The sequence below is a fragment of the Denticeps clupeoides genome, chromosome 12 (genome assembly GCF_900700375.1).
Source record: "Denticeps clupeoides chromosome 12, fDenClu1.1, whole genome shotgun sequence".
In the NCBI taxonomy this organism is placed as follows: Eukaryota; Metazoa; Chordata; class Actinopteri; order Clupeiformes; family Denticipitidae; genus Denticeps; species Denticeps clupeoides.
In genome coordinates, this window is record NC_041718.1 from 13,038,256 (window position 1) to 13,049,530 (window position 11,275).

The 11,275-nt window shown below is 41.7% G+C and overlaps 2 protein-coding genes across 3 annotated transcripts; both read right to left on the reverse strand.

Moving 5' to 3' along the window:
* odad1 (outer dynein arm docking complex subunit 1) lies at window positions 1-5,157 on the reverse strand. 2 transcript variants are annotated; one of them, XM_028999032.1, is made up of 15 exons: window positions 5,091-5,157; window positions 4,626-4,691; window positions 4,395-4,494; window positions 3,986-4,175; window positions 3,475-3,600; window positions 3,097-3,210; window positions 2,940-3,007; window positions 2,202-2,389; window positions 1,625-1,753; window positions 1,397-1,479; window positions 1,121-1,283; window positions 862-1,025; window positions 588-691; window positions 414-501; window positions 1-345 (listed from the first exon to the last, which is right to left on the reverse strand). In XM_028999032.1, the coding sequence occupies exons 2-15, from the start codon at window positions 4,681-4,683 to the stop codon at window positions 259-261; spliced, it is 1,662 nt and encodes a 553-aa protein (XP_028854865.1). In that variant the 5' UTR covers window positions 4,684-4,691; window positions 5,091-5,157; the 3' UTR covers window positions 1-258. The 2 variants fall into 2 exon arrangements, with proteins under 2 accessions (XP_028854865.1, XP_028854864.1); XM_028999031.1 differs by having other exon boundaries at window positions 4,395-4,500; window positions 5,091-5,115.
* A 492-nt stretch (window positions 5,158-5,649) lies between these two features.
* On the reverse strand, window positions 5,650-10,860 carry tas1r3 (taste receptor, type 1, member 3). Its single transcript, XM_028999060.1, has 9 exons — window positions 10,715-10,860; window positions 10,204-10,413; window positions 9,823-10,123; window positions 8,515-8,871; window positions 7,498-7,920; window positions 7,196-7,396; window positions 6,916-7,036; window positions 6,371-6,741; window positions 5,650-6,213 (listed from the first exon to the last, which is right to left on the reverse strand). The coding sequence occupies exons 2-9, from the start codon at window positions 10,410-10,412 to the stop codon at window positions 5,650-5,652; spliced, it is 2,547 nt and encodes an 848-aa protein (XP_028854893.1). The 5' UTR covers window position 10,413; window positions 10,715-10,860.
* Between the last annotated feature and the right edge of the window lie 415 nt (window positions 10,861-11,275).

An 11,275-nucleotide genomic window follows, 5' to 3' on the forward strand; every position in this document is an offset into this window, starting at 1 on the left:
TTCTGTTGAATCTCTTTTAATCATTTTTTAATAATCATTTTTATTTAACCCCATGTTTTGGAAATGTTGGAAGTAAGGACAGATTCAAGTAAGGACAATTTTGTAGGCTAGTTATAAAGAACAAGTATTCCAATGGAACATTTAATTGCATTCCTTAGAAACAACAATATAATTTTTTTTTACTGAGTGACAACGCCAAGGCCTTCTTTCTCCCAGTCTAAATATATGGATGGAGATGAACTACAAACCCATGGAGTGCTATAGGATGCTTGGCACTCTGGTGGACCTGGACACTTTCGCTTCCTTCACACTTCTGGTTTGAGGAACTCCCTCATGGTGTGCAACCTAAAATAATAATGAAATGAGACGCTGGTAGAAGTGGAGCATACAGATTTTCTATGTGCATTTCTTACCTCTCTCAGAATCCTCTGGCGGAGCTCTTCCTGGGTCAAAGGTCGCTCCTCCTCATCAGTGAGCTGGGTGTCTGTGTCATATTCATCCCTGAGGATGTCGGCAATAACCATGGGTTTCACGAGCAAGCTCATGCAAACATTTTCACAAATCTCTATACACACATTTTTACATACCATGTGACTGGGGACTGGACTATGACATTCTGCTTCTCAAACTCCGCGCTCTGACCCAACAGACAATGAGCAACATCTTTTGGGTCGTACTCCTGGTCCAGATCCTGTGACAAGAGATAAGTGTGGAATCTGGAAAACCTGGCAGGGCTCTACATGTTATTTTTCCACTTGTTGACGTAAAGATATTGCCAAACTGTGCATTGCTACCGCACGCCTTGTAAATTGTGGCTTTTGTGTTTGTTCATGTTTCTGAATATTGATTATTGCCACGTACCTTGGATCTGATAAATGCTTGGATTGTGAGAAACTCATTGCTTTTTTGCTCCAAAAGGCCCAGGTGGGTCATAATATTATTGTCTGTGATGGCTGAAGTTGAGCTGAGCATGTCCTCAACCAATGAGTGGTCGCAGGAAAGGTTCTTGGTAACATGACTCACCCCTGTGACAGATATGGTGTGTTTTTACTTGTGTTCTTACAGTTTTAATAGCATTTGTTAAGTGAAATTGATGAGACGTCATGGACTGATGGTCTACCGGCTTTGATTTGATCCATAATTCTGCTTATAGCACTGGCCTGGAATTCACTGGCTTGCGCTGCAATATCAGTCTGGAGTTCCTTCAGGTCTTGTAAGGCAGCATGGTGCTCTGACTGATGTTGCATCTCCTCACTGTACAACTGGTCCAGTTTTTCCTTAATCTTTCACATAAACACAAATCAAATATATATTTTTTGCACTTGCACTGGCTGAGGTATGAACGAATGTGCTTACAGATTTCTGAAATTTGTGTTTGTGTAAGTAATTTACTTACCTGGTTAATTTTTTCCTTCTGGTTCTCTGCTTCACTGTTTTGCTCATTCATATAGTTGAAAAGAGCAAAGCTTCTATCTTCAACTGATTAGATAATGCAGCCATAAACCATAGAAAGACTGAATCATTATTGGACAAGTACGCCGTTGCAATGGAAACTGCTGTGTAGCTTCATTCATGATTACTGTTTAATGATTAATGTACAGAGTAGTAGAAGAGCATTACTCACTTTCATTGAATCTGCTGACCGCCACATCCAGGTACTCCTCCCCTGTCACACTACAGATTTTTTGGTACACTTCCTCCAGGTGGACGAAGGTCTGCTCTACTATGTCCGCCTTCTTCTGTTCTCTTGACTCTGTGACCAATGCAGATTATGTACGTAACAACTTATTTTATTTAAATTTAAGGAATCTGTCCCAACAAATATTTTAGCATTGTCATGAAGGGGAAAAACCAAACAGACCTGCTGTTAGTAGCATTATAGTAAATATATATTAAACAGTTAAATTTGAAAGACCAAACAATTGTTTTTCCCCCAATTACTGTTATGTGGAAAAGTACATTAAACAAGCAACAGCTACAGTTTACTTTTTTCATAGTAGGCACAACATTAAAACCACTTATAGGTGAAGTGAAGAAAGTTGCATCTGTCAAGGGCTGAGATATACTGAGCAGTGAGTGAAATTAATGTGTGGGAGGCAGGAACATAGAAAAGGATCCGAGGGATCGTGGTCTTTGTCAGAAATTACTCTACGCATCGCATAACAGCACACGCACCAACACACTCAGTCAAGGACACACACCCTGCTGTCTGCTGAGATCCTGGACCTCCTTCTGTCTGCCCCTGTCGTTGTACTTGGTGCTCAAGAATTCTTTGAGTTGGCGTTCATGTTCAATGATCCGCTGCAGCTCCTTCATCTCGGCGCTCTGCTGAGCCTGATCCTTGACTGCCTTCTCTTTCAGCAGGGTCAATTTAGACTGAGCTTCTGCCCTGGACCACCCAGAAACACAAATATACACATCACAGATGTACCTACGCACAGACTCCCACACACACACACACACACACACACACACACACACACACGTTATTTTGTTGCCAGGTTATGGGCGAATTTCAGTCAAATCCTCTACTTACACATAATGGGTAACAAAACACTTGAAACGTGTACTTTTTCAAACTAGGCCAGAAATACAAGAATTACTGTAAACACATGATGCATAAAGACTGGAATTTATGCCAATCAGTCTTCTTCCAGCTAAGCAAGGAGTTGGTGTATTAAAGTTGAATCCTGACACTGACCGGGCTCCGGGTTTCAGCACTTCCCCTGAAACTCTTTCTCTGATGTTCCAGTTTGCTTTTGTGTTTAATGTTTTTTTTCTGATAGGTTTGTCAGGTGGTGACCAATGCAAGGTCAGTTTAGGATGTTGGACAATCACTAGAATTGACTTCCAAGGGTAGACTGTCCAAACCTAGTGTTAATTTTTGTGGTAATCTTAACATCTTCTCCAAGCAGGAGTCAAAGTCAAAGACAAGTCACCTGGCATCAAAAGCTGCTGTGGACTGACTTATAACATCATCAACGTCCTTGCAAATGTCAAGATGTCCCTGAAGGCACACACATATTTAAAGTGTATTAGTGCAGGGTTAGGTTGAGGCGAAGCACAGTCTGTGATGGGGTGCCAGTGCCCTCTGACCTTCTCTAGTCTGCGAAGCAGCTGCTGAAAGCGCACACGTTCAACACAAAGAATGTCCAGCTCCTCTCTCAGGCGGCTGTTTTTGGCAAGCTGCTCATTCAAGTGTACGAGGGCCTGAAATGGAGAGAGAGAGAGAGCTGTTTATCACATATTCCCACCCATAACTACACAGAACCAGGGGGATATTCTGGTGGTGCTATATAACACATACTTGTCAAATATTGTCATTTGTCAATGTATGCACAACATTTCAGGGGAATCTGCTGGTGAAAAATCACTTTCAAAGGGGGCTGCAAGGCATGGACCAGTAATTGTAGCACCAAAGTGGGCCCATTATCTTTCTTTCTATTTTTTACGGCTGCGTGTAACAATGCTCACCCGGTCCAGCTTGTTCTCCACCGTCTGAGCGGCCTTCTGTGTCTGATGGACCTGGAGTGTCTGCTTCTGGGACGCTTTCCTCTCACCTGTCCTAAGATCTGACCGCTTTTCCTCCATTATCATGATCTGTTCAGAAGATGTCAAAATGTTCTGTGTAAATGGAATCTTGTATGTGCTGCATCAATCAACAAGACAACAGCAGTGTTATTCGACTGCTGCCTTTTAGACGCATTGTAGTAAGCATATGGTGGTAGTAGCCTAGTGGGTAAGATACTCGCCTATGAACCAGAAGACCCGGGTTCAAATCCCACTTACTACCATTGTGTCCCTGAGAAAGACACTTAACCCTAAGTTGTTCCAGGGGGGACTGTCCCTGTAACTACTGATTGTAAGTCGCTCTGGATAAGGGCGTCTGATAAATGCTGTAAATGTAAATATTATTTAATGACTAACTTTTTTGACTAATGACATAACTTTTCACATGTTTGTGTGTGTGTAAGCATGTGTATACCCTGTGCTCCAGCTCGGCCTGGGCCGCTTTCTCTCCTTCCAATTGCTCTTCCACATCGCCTCTCTGTGTGAGCTGGCAGTGCAAATGATGTGCATCCTCAGTGTCCTGCTGCTGGCGTGGGAGCATCTCAAACACACGCAGGCGGCACTGCAACTCTTCATGCTCCGAATGCAGAAACACCATCTCCTGCCTGCAGCCAAAAACACCTTTGTCATGCCTTTGCATAGCAACCCACACTATACTACTCATATATGGTTCCAGGGACAGAAGCAGATGTACTGAAAGCAAAAAATATATTGTTACATGAGCACAGATTCAACAGACAGACATGTCAATGTCGTATCAATGATGCTCATCTCAATATCCGTGTCAATATCGGTCTGGATGCCAATGCAGCACCTTGACATACCGTTGTTTGCGAATGAGCTCCTGTGACTGAATGCTGTAGGCCTGCCGATCTGCTGCCACAATCCGAAACTGTCTCTGCAGTTTGACTATTTCTATGTCACCTGGGACTCGCCACAGAAAATGACAGTTACATTCTGATTTATTCTTGCACACGTTACACTCAGCATTACTCAACAAAAGTGTTAAAATCCAGTGTTAATTTATATATCCAGTTTTATTTATACATGCCTACCAAATTCATCCATGTCGCTGTTGTCAGAGCGGGCACTGACTGCCCTGCCACGCGGCATGACTTAACCTGCTCCAAAATAAAGCAAACAGTTGCAAGAATCTATCTAAAACTACTGAAAAACAGCATTTAAAATATCATAGATCTATATTAGAGGCTAAAATGCCAGTTTGAAAGAAACGGCATATTCTATATATGCATTTTAATGGATGTTCAACCTTACATATGGGTCTCCTGCCTTTATTACAGGAGCACATATTAACTACATCCTTTCCATTTTGTGGCAAAAACCTCTTCAATCATCCAAAATGACTGTGAAATGACTGTGAAAAACCCGATTTGTTTAATTATCAGATGATCTCTCTCCATCTCTGCTGCTGAGTAAATGAAACGTAAATGATGAAATTAGGGGGAAAAAAGAGGTTTAAATTGCTATTAGTGTTTGCCTGTTTCGGCAGTCGGACTTACGTAGACGTCAGTCCTTTGCTTCTCGGATTCTGCGGTAAGTTGTTAGCAACCGTCTCCAGGGACAATGCAGGTGGGAATCGGGTCCGACAGAGGGCGCTATTTCGCACACGTTTAAATAATATTTATTCTAGACGTCATTTGCGGTCCAGTGTAGGGCTAAGTATTTCAAATTGTTATGAAAAACATCTTAAGTTATGATCTTACCTTTTCCTTTTTTAATGCATTACAATGTAAAGGTTTGATATTATACTTTTGTTTGTAATGGAAGACATCTCTAATGATTATGAAGGATTATAATTGATGGAAATAGGAATTTCGGATGAAGTGTGAGGCTATTGTTTTTTGAGTTATGGCACTGTGATCTTCTCAAGAATGCTTGTTGTGGTATTAAAGCATCTCATGCAATTGTGATATGACAAGGACCAAGGACCTCAAATGGCTTTTATTAACATTCAAGAAAGGACATTTTGAATCAGCATTTCATTTGATTTAGCTTTTCAATAAAAATTTAAAATTAATAAATGTTAAAATGAATTGGATGTCAATTGAAATCCTGTTCTCAGTCTTCTTGTGGAGTGGGTGGGGCTCCTTCCAGAAAAGTGCGAAAGTGGTCTGGCGTGTTGTTCTCTGGCATTTTAAGGAGCAGGTAACATTTAGGGAGGAAGTAAGCATACGTCAAGCCTAAATTGCTGATTAAGGTCACTGAAACATGAGCAATGGACTTGTTATGGTCATTTAGGCCTGTGTAGATGGGGACAAAGATCACCCACACCACACAGTAGGCCAAGGTGGAAACAGTGATATCTCGAGCTAAGTTATACTGTCCAGCAGGCTTCAGAGCCATGAAGGTGCACATGAACGAGAGCAGGGCCAGAAGGCCATTGAATCCCAGCATGATGCCAAAGTTCACTAGCGGGGTGATCGGACAGCTCAGGAACCTTGTCAAGTAGTTCACTTCTAAGCTGTAGACAAACTGAGACAGTGTTGGAGCTTCCTGTAGAAACCAGATAGAGAGGCCTGCCTGAATAATGCAGCAAGCTACAACCACTATCCAGCTGCCAAGCCCTTGCAGCATGTGAAGGTGAGGTAAAGACCTTTCCGGAAACTCCGTTACACAGACGATCTGGCATAAACACAAAGAGAATATTTTAAAGTAATGTTTGTGCATAGGCAATAAAAAAATATTATAGACAGCTCAATTTACAGCTTTTGTGCTATGATACAAATGACGCCAAATAGAGCACAAATGCTACCAAAATAGTGTTTAAGGTATTGGTCACCTGCAAGGACATGGATAAGATGGCTGACAGAGTCACAGTAGGGAATATGGCATTTAAGGGCAGCTGCAGACGGCACCCCAATTCCCACGGTTCACCCAGGAACAGCAGCAGGCTGGCACAGCATCCCATCATGCAGAGAAGGGCAATGATGCTCATTGCCCCACCAGAGGCACGTACCATTGGGGTGCCCCAGTGACGCAGGAACAAGATCACGATAGTGCATTGACTGGCTAGCACCACCAACCCTGCTACAATCATCCCAACTGACTCATAGCTGCTCCAGTAGAAGAAGATATAGGTTGGGTCAAGGCAATTTCTGCTGCGCATTTCAGACCACTTGCCCTTTGGACATGCAGTGCACTGGACGTCATCTGTGCGCAGAAATCAAATAATTAACACTACATATCTATGCAACATTGCACTCTAGAGTACTCCACTAAAGGTTTCACTTCAAAACATTCCTTAATTAGGTTTTAAGTGTTTTATAAGACTTATACCAATAATCTGATTTAGAAATTGCTTATATAGCCTGTTGCATGACTCACCAGAATTGTTCTGAAAACTTCCTTCTTTGCAATCTATACAGTCAAAGCAGCATGAAAAAAAGCCTTTGACACGTTGCACTTGCCCATCCTCACAGTTTGCAGAACAAGTTGACACAGGTACCTGTCACAATACAAATTAAAGTGTCCCAGTTCGGTATCACAGCTGTCAGAACTGCTTTACTGCACCCTGACACAAATGATCAATTTTATCACACGAATGCACATTACCCTTATCAGAGGCTATTTCCTGTGTTTTTTTTTTCCTTTTGACTTTACTTACCTGAGATCCTGTGTGCCAGACGATGCTGGATTTGTCAATGGTTAGCTCCTGGTAGAAGGTTCCAATTTCCCTGAAGGTAATATTATTGTTTTTCCACACCCAGACCAACAAATTATAGCCTATGTTAGGGTTTCCATTTTCATCAAATGTAAAATTGATTCCATTAACAGTGAATGTGACCCTCTTCAACTCTGCCAATAACTATAAAAAAGACAAAAAAATGATTATGAATACGTATGCATACGCACATAGTCACAAAGACACATATAAAACATAAAACTTTAATAGACAAATAAAAATACCTGCCAAGAGTAGATTGTTTTATTGTCCATGGTGTTGCAGCTGGTGTTAGTGCACCCTAGCATGTTGTGCAGTGCCTGTGCCACACTATAGGTGGCAGTATACACACTAAAGGCCGTACGCTGCACCAGAGGCTCCTCCATCAGGCTCATATTATTCAAAGACAGCTTCCAACACAGTGGGCATGGATTTGTCACTGTAGGGAGTTCCGTGCCTGGCTGTCTGAGGGGCTGTTTCAGTCGCTCTTCTGCAATCCTGGACAGGAGCACCCTGCTGTAGCTGTTGAGCTGATCCATAGGCTGTGTCATGTCAGCAAAGGCCAGGACAGTGCCTATTTGGTTGACATTGGGCAAAGTGAAAAAGTCTTTGTGCATTCCCCAGGCAGTGCTGCCCACCCAAACTGCTGATAAATTCCTCTTTATTACCTAGGCATGTCCAGATTAATGGAATTAGTGTTTGGTTAGAGTTAGAGACCTTTCTCCTCAATACAAAACAAATGCAATACAGCTATATGGGCTTGTGAGGCTGTGACACTTTATCTTTTGCACATACACACATATACATGTACATATACAACTGGTGTTTGTTTGACCTCTTTGGTAGAAGAGCAAAAGTGAAGACATGACATGGCCGTTACTACCTCACAGGGCTATATAGAGTACATTGAGTAGAATGTAGTACGGTAAATGTAAATAATAATAATAAAAAAGTCCAAATACAATTAGATATTTGATTGCTTACAGAATCACTGCCATTTTTACCAATGAATCTAGAACCTCTGGGGTAACCATGTGCAGCTTAAAGCACTCCACATGTTACAACAGCTAATGGGAACCAATGGCACCACCTTAGCGGCTGTCACAGACCTCAGCAAGGTGCCAGTAATCTACTAATATTGTGATGTGTGTGTGTGTGTGTGTATATATATTAATATATATATTTTAAAAGTTGCGAGCATATTAAACAAAATAAGGGCACAGAAAGCATATTAAAAAAAAAGTAAGGGCACATTTACTGACCTCTGTGAAGAATGCAGTGGCTGACTGTGTGAGTGCAAAAAGCACCACCACCCCAACATTTGTCCCTCTGATGTGCTCAATTATGTCCCTTATGGCTGGAATGGGGTCAGTGTAGATAGGAATGAGGCCCTCGTATGCCACACATATCGACTGGTCTGCTGCCATGGAGGAGAACTGCTGCTGGCCCTGTGTACCATATTCATCTTCACTGGCAATCACTGCGACCCAGTTCCAGTTGAACTCCTTCAACAAACGAACCATGCCTTCTGCCTGCAACCTGTCACTTGGCACAGTGCGCATGAACGATGGATAGAGGTTTTTGTCACTAAATGTGTCGCTGGTCGCCCCATAGCTGACCTGGTGAAAGAACAGAGCTTGTTTGGACACCAAGGAATATAATTAAAAGGAATGAAATAATAATAAAAGGAAAGTGTAATAAAAGTAGTGCAAAGGTGAAAGGTGCTGGTCCAAGGAAAAAAAAGGTGATGAAATATTTGCTCATGGTAAGAGTGATTTACACTGTCAGGGATCTGTCAGGGCAGGAAAAAAGGATGCAGTCACATAACTAACAAACACAGGGGATTAAATAAATCATGAACAGGGAACACAGGCCCTCACAATAGCACACAACACACAGACACAGTGACCAGACGAGAACAAGCGATAGCAACAATACAATTATACTTACAAATAACAGGTATACACAATCAGGAAAACACATACAACAAACATGAAACTCTGATCTAGGACCAGAGCACCCCAACTACTAGTCAAAGGTTCATACACCTTCTCATTTGTGGGACTTTCTGGCTATTTTAACATTTTGGAACAAAAATGAAGTCTATATGAATAACAATGTGAGGGTATGTAGAAAGAAAGTTGCAGACAAAGCAAAATTCTTCATATTTCAGATTCTTCAAAGCAATGAACTTTTGCTGTGATGACACTCTCAACCACCAAAAGTCCTATTTTGAGAAGTAGCTGACTGTATCACCCCATGAAGCTGCTTATGATAATGCCTACAGTGTGCAAAGCAGTCACAAAGATAGAGATAACTGATTCTGAAAAATCCGATTAATCAAATGTATGTTTATTTCATTGAATTTTTTTTTATTATGTCTCCATAGCTATGAAAAAGGCAAATGTGTCAAAACCTATGTCTGGTAATATGAGATGGCTAAATGTATTGAATGTGTTTACTAATAGCACTATAACAAACCATATAATAATTATTGTGGCATGGAGAGTAGAATTTTAGTTATCATTGTATGTATTGTTCCTATTATGACAGATGGAATACAAACATACCAATGGAAGCAGGAAAAATCCAAGGAGCTGGCCAACAACAGACACAATTTCAGAGCTGTATGGTCCAATGACGGCCACGGCGCGGGAGACGTAGTGTGTGTAGTTACACATCACAGGCAACACCCCCGAAGAGCCCTCGGTAATTAGGAACATGGTTGGCCTCATTATGATGGCCGTCTGCTTGCAGGTGTCAAAGAGCTCATAGCCCAGTTTGACTCCAGGCAGGAGGTTTGGTTGTGCATTGATTTTGTCCACTGAGAACTTCATGACTATGGCCAGGGCGAGACCGTATTCGTTGACCCTGTCAAGACAAAAACAGACAGTTCTCTTCAGACAGGGAATAGAATATTTGTAGTGTCAATGCTGCTTGTACGTATTTACCTGCCACACTGTACGTCGTCTGGCTTTACCCTTTTGGTCAGATTGCTGGTGAGCCGGTTAATTTCAAAGTAGCCCGCGAGACGGATGTCCCCAGAAGAGCTGAAGATGTTTGTTGTTATGTTCTGGAACCACTCAGGCTCCTCTTCAGCAGAACTCCACCAGAGCGTCAGGCAGAGCAACAGAGTGAGTGTGCCCATCTGCCTAGCCATCCTAACAGAAAAAAAAAGTAAATCTGACACCAGGATAATACTTAGACATGAATCTAAAGCAGTAAGTCATACATTTTACAAGATTGCTTTCATGAACATTTTAATTACAAAAAACCCTTGATTGGTGGATTACTATAAAGGTGTTTTAAATAACATTTCATAATATAAAATTTTTAATAGGTGGAGGTATGGAACGCATTTTTATGAATGCTGATATTTATAAAGGAGCATGCACTGAACATAACAGAAATAACCCCACAGCAAAACAATAATGAATGTATTAGATGTGCAGATAGACTAACCTCAGTGGTAAACTCAGATGTGAGTTGATGACTGGTCTGAGGAGCACAGCCTCCCCTCTCTCCTTATCCGTGATCAGTCAAACTATGATGTCTCCATCGGCAAAGTTGTCCGGGGTATCTTAACACCTTGAAAAACGTGAGTGCGCTCAGCTGTCCACAATGGATTTAAATGTGTGGCAGTGGTGAAACTCAAGAGAGAATATACGCTGGCATATGGAAATGATGCCCTCTCTGCTCCTCCTCGTTTTTCCACTGTGGCCTCCATTAAGGCGATGCACCTCTCCGCGTGTACGTTCCACTCATTTCACCCTTGCGTCGGTGCATGTTTGGGATAACGAATAAATAAGTAAATGAATAAATAAATAAATCAGGCTTAACTCTCACTTCAAAACAACAGTCAAATCTGCGGGCAGAGTAGGAAAAACAAGCAAAAGAAATTTGCATGTTGATTTGATGACAGCTCCATGACACTGTTTTCCAGGGTACTGTTCCAGGGAACTTTGGTGTGTACAATTTATGTTAACGAAAAGATCTGAATACAATAGATCCAAATATTCTATA

Coding starts and splice junctions, on each gene's coding strand:
- odad1 (XM_028999031.1), bottom strand. CDS start 4,683: ATGCCGCGTGGCAGGGCAGTCAGTGCCCGCTCTGACAACAGCGACATG. Junction 3,211..3,474: donor TGGAGAACAAGCTGGACCGG/GTGAGCATTGTT, acceptor TCTCCATTTCAG/GCCCTCGTACACTTGAATGA. Junction 1,754..2,201: donor GGATCTCAGCAGACAGCAGG/GTGTGTGTCCTT, acceptor CATTGGTCACAG/AGTCAAGAGAACAGAAGAAG.
- tas1r3 (XM_028999060.1), bottom strand. CDS start 10,412: ATGGCTAGGCAGATGGGCACACTCACTCTGTTGCTCTGCCTGACGCTC. Junction 7,921..8,514: donor CCACTGCATTCTTCACAGAG/GTCAGTAAATGT, acceptor GGACATGCCTAG/GTAATAAAGAGGAATTTATC. Junction 6,214..6,370: donor TCTTATCCATGTCCTTGCAG/GTGACCAATACC, acceptor TGTTTATGCCAG/ATCGTCTGTGTAACGGAGTT.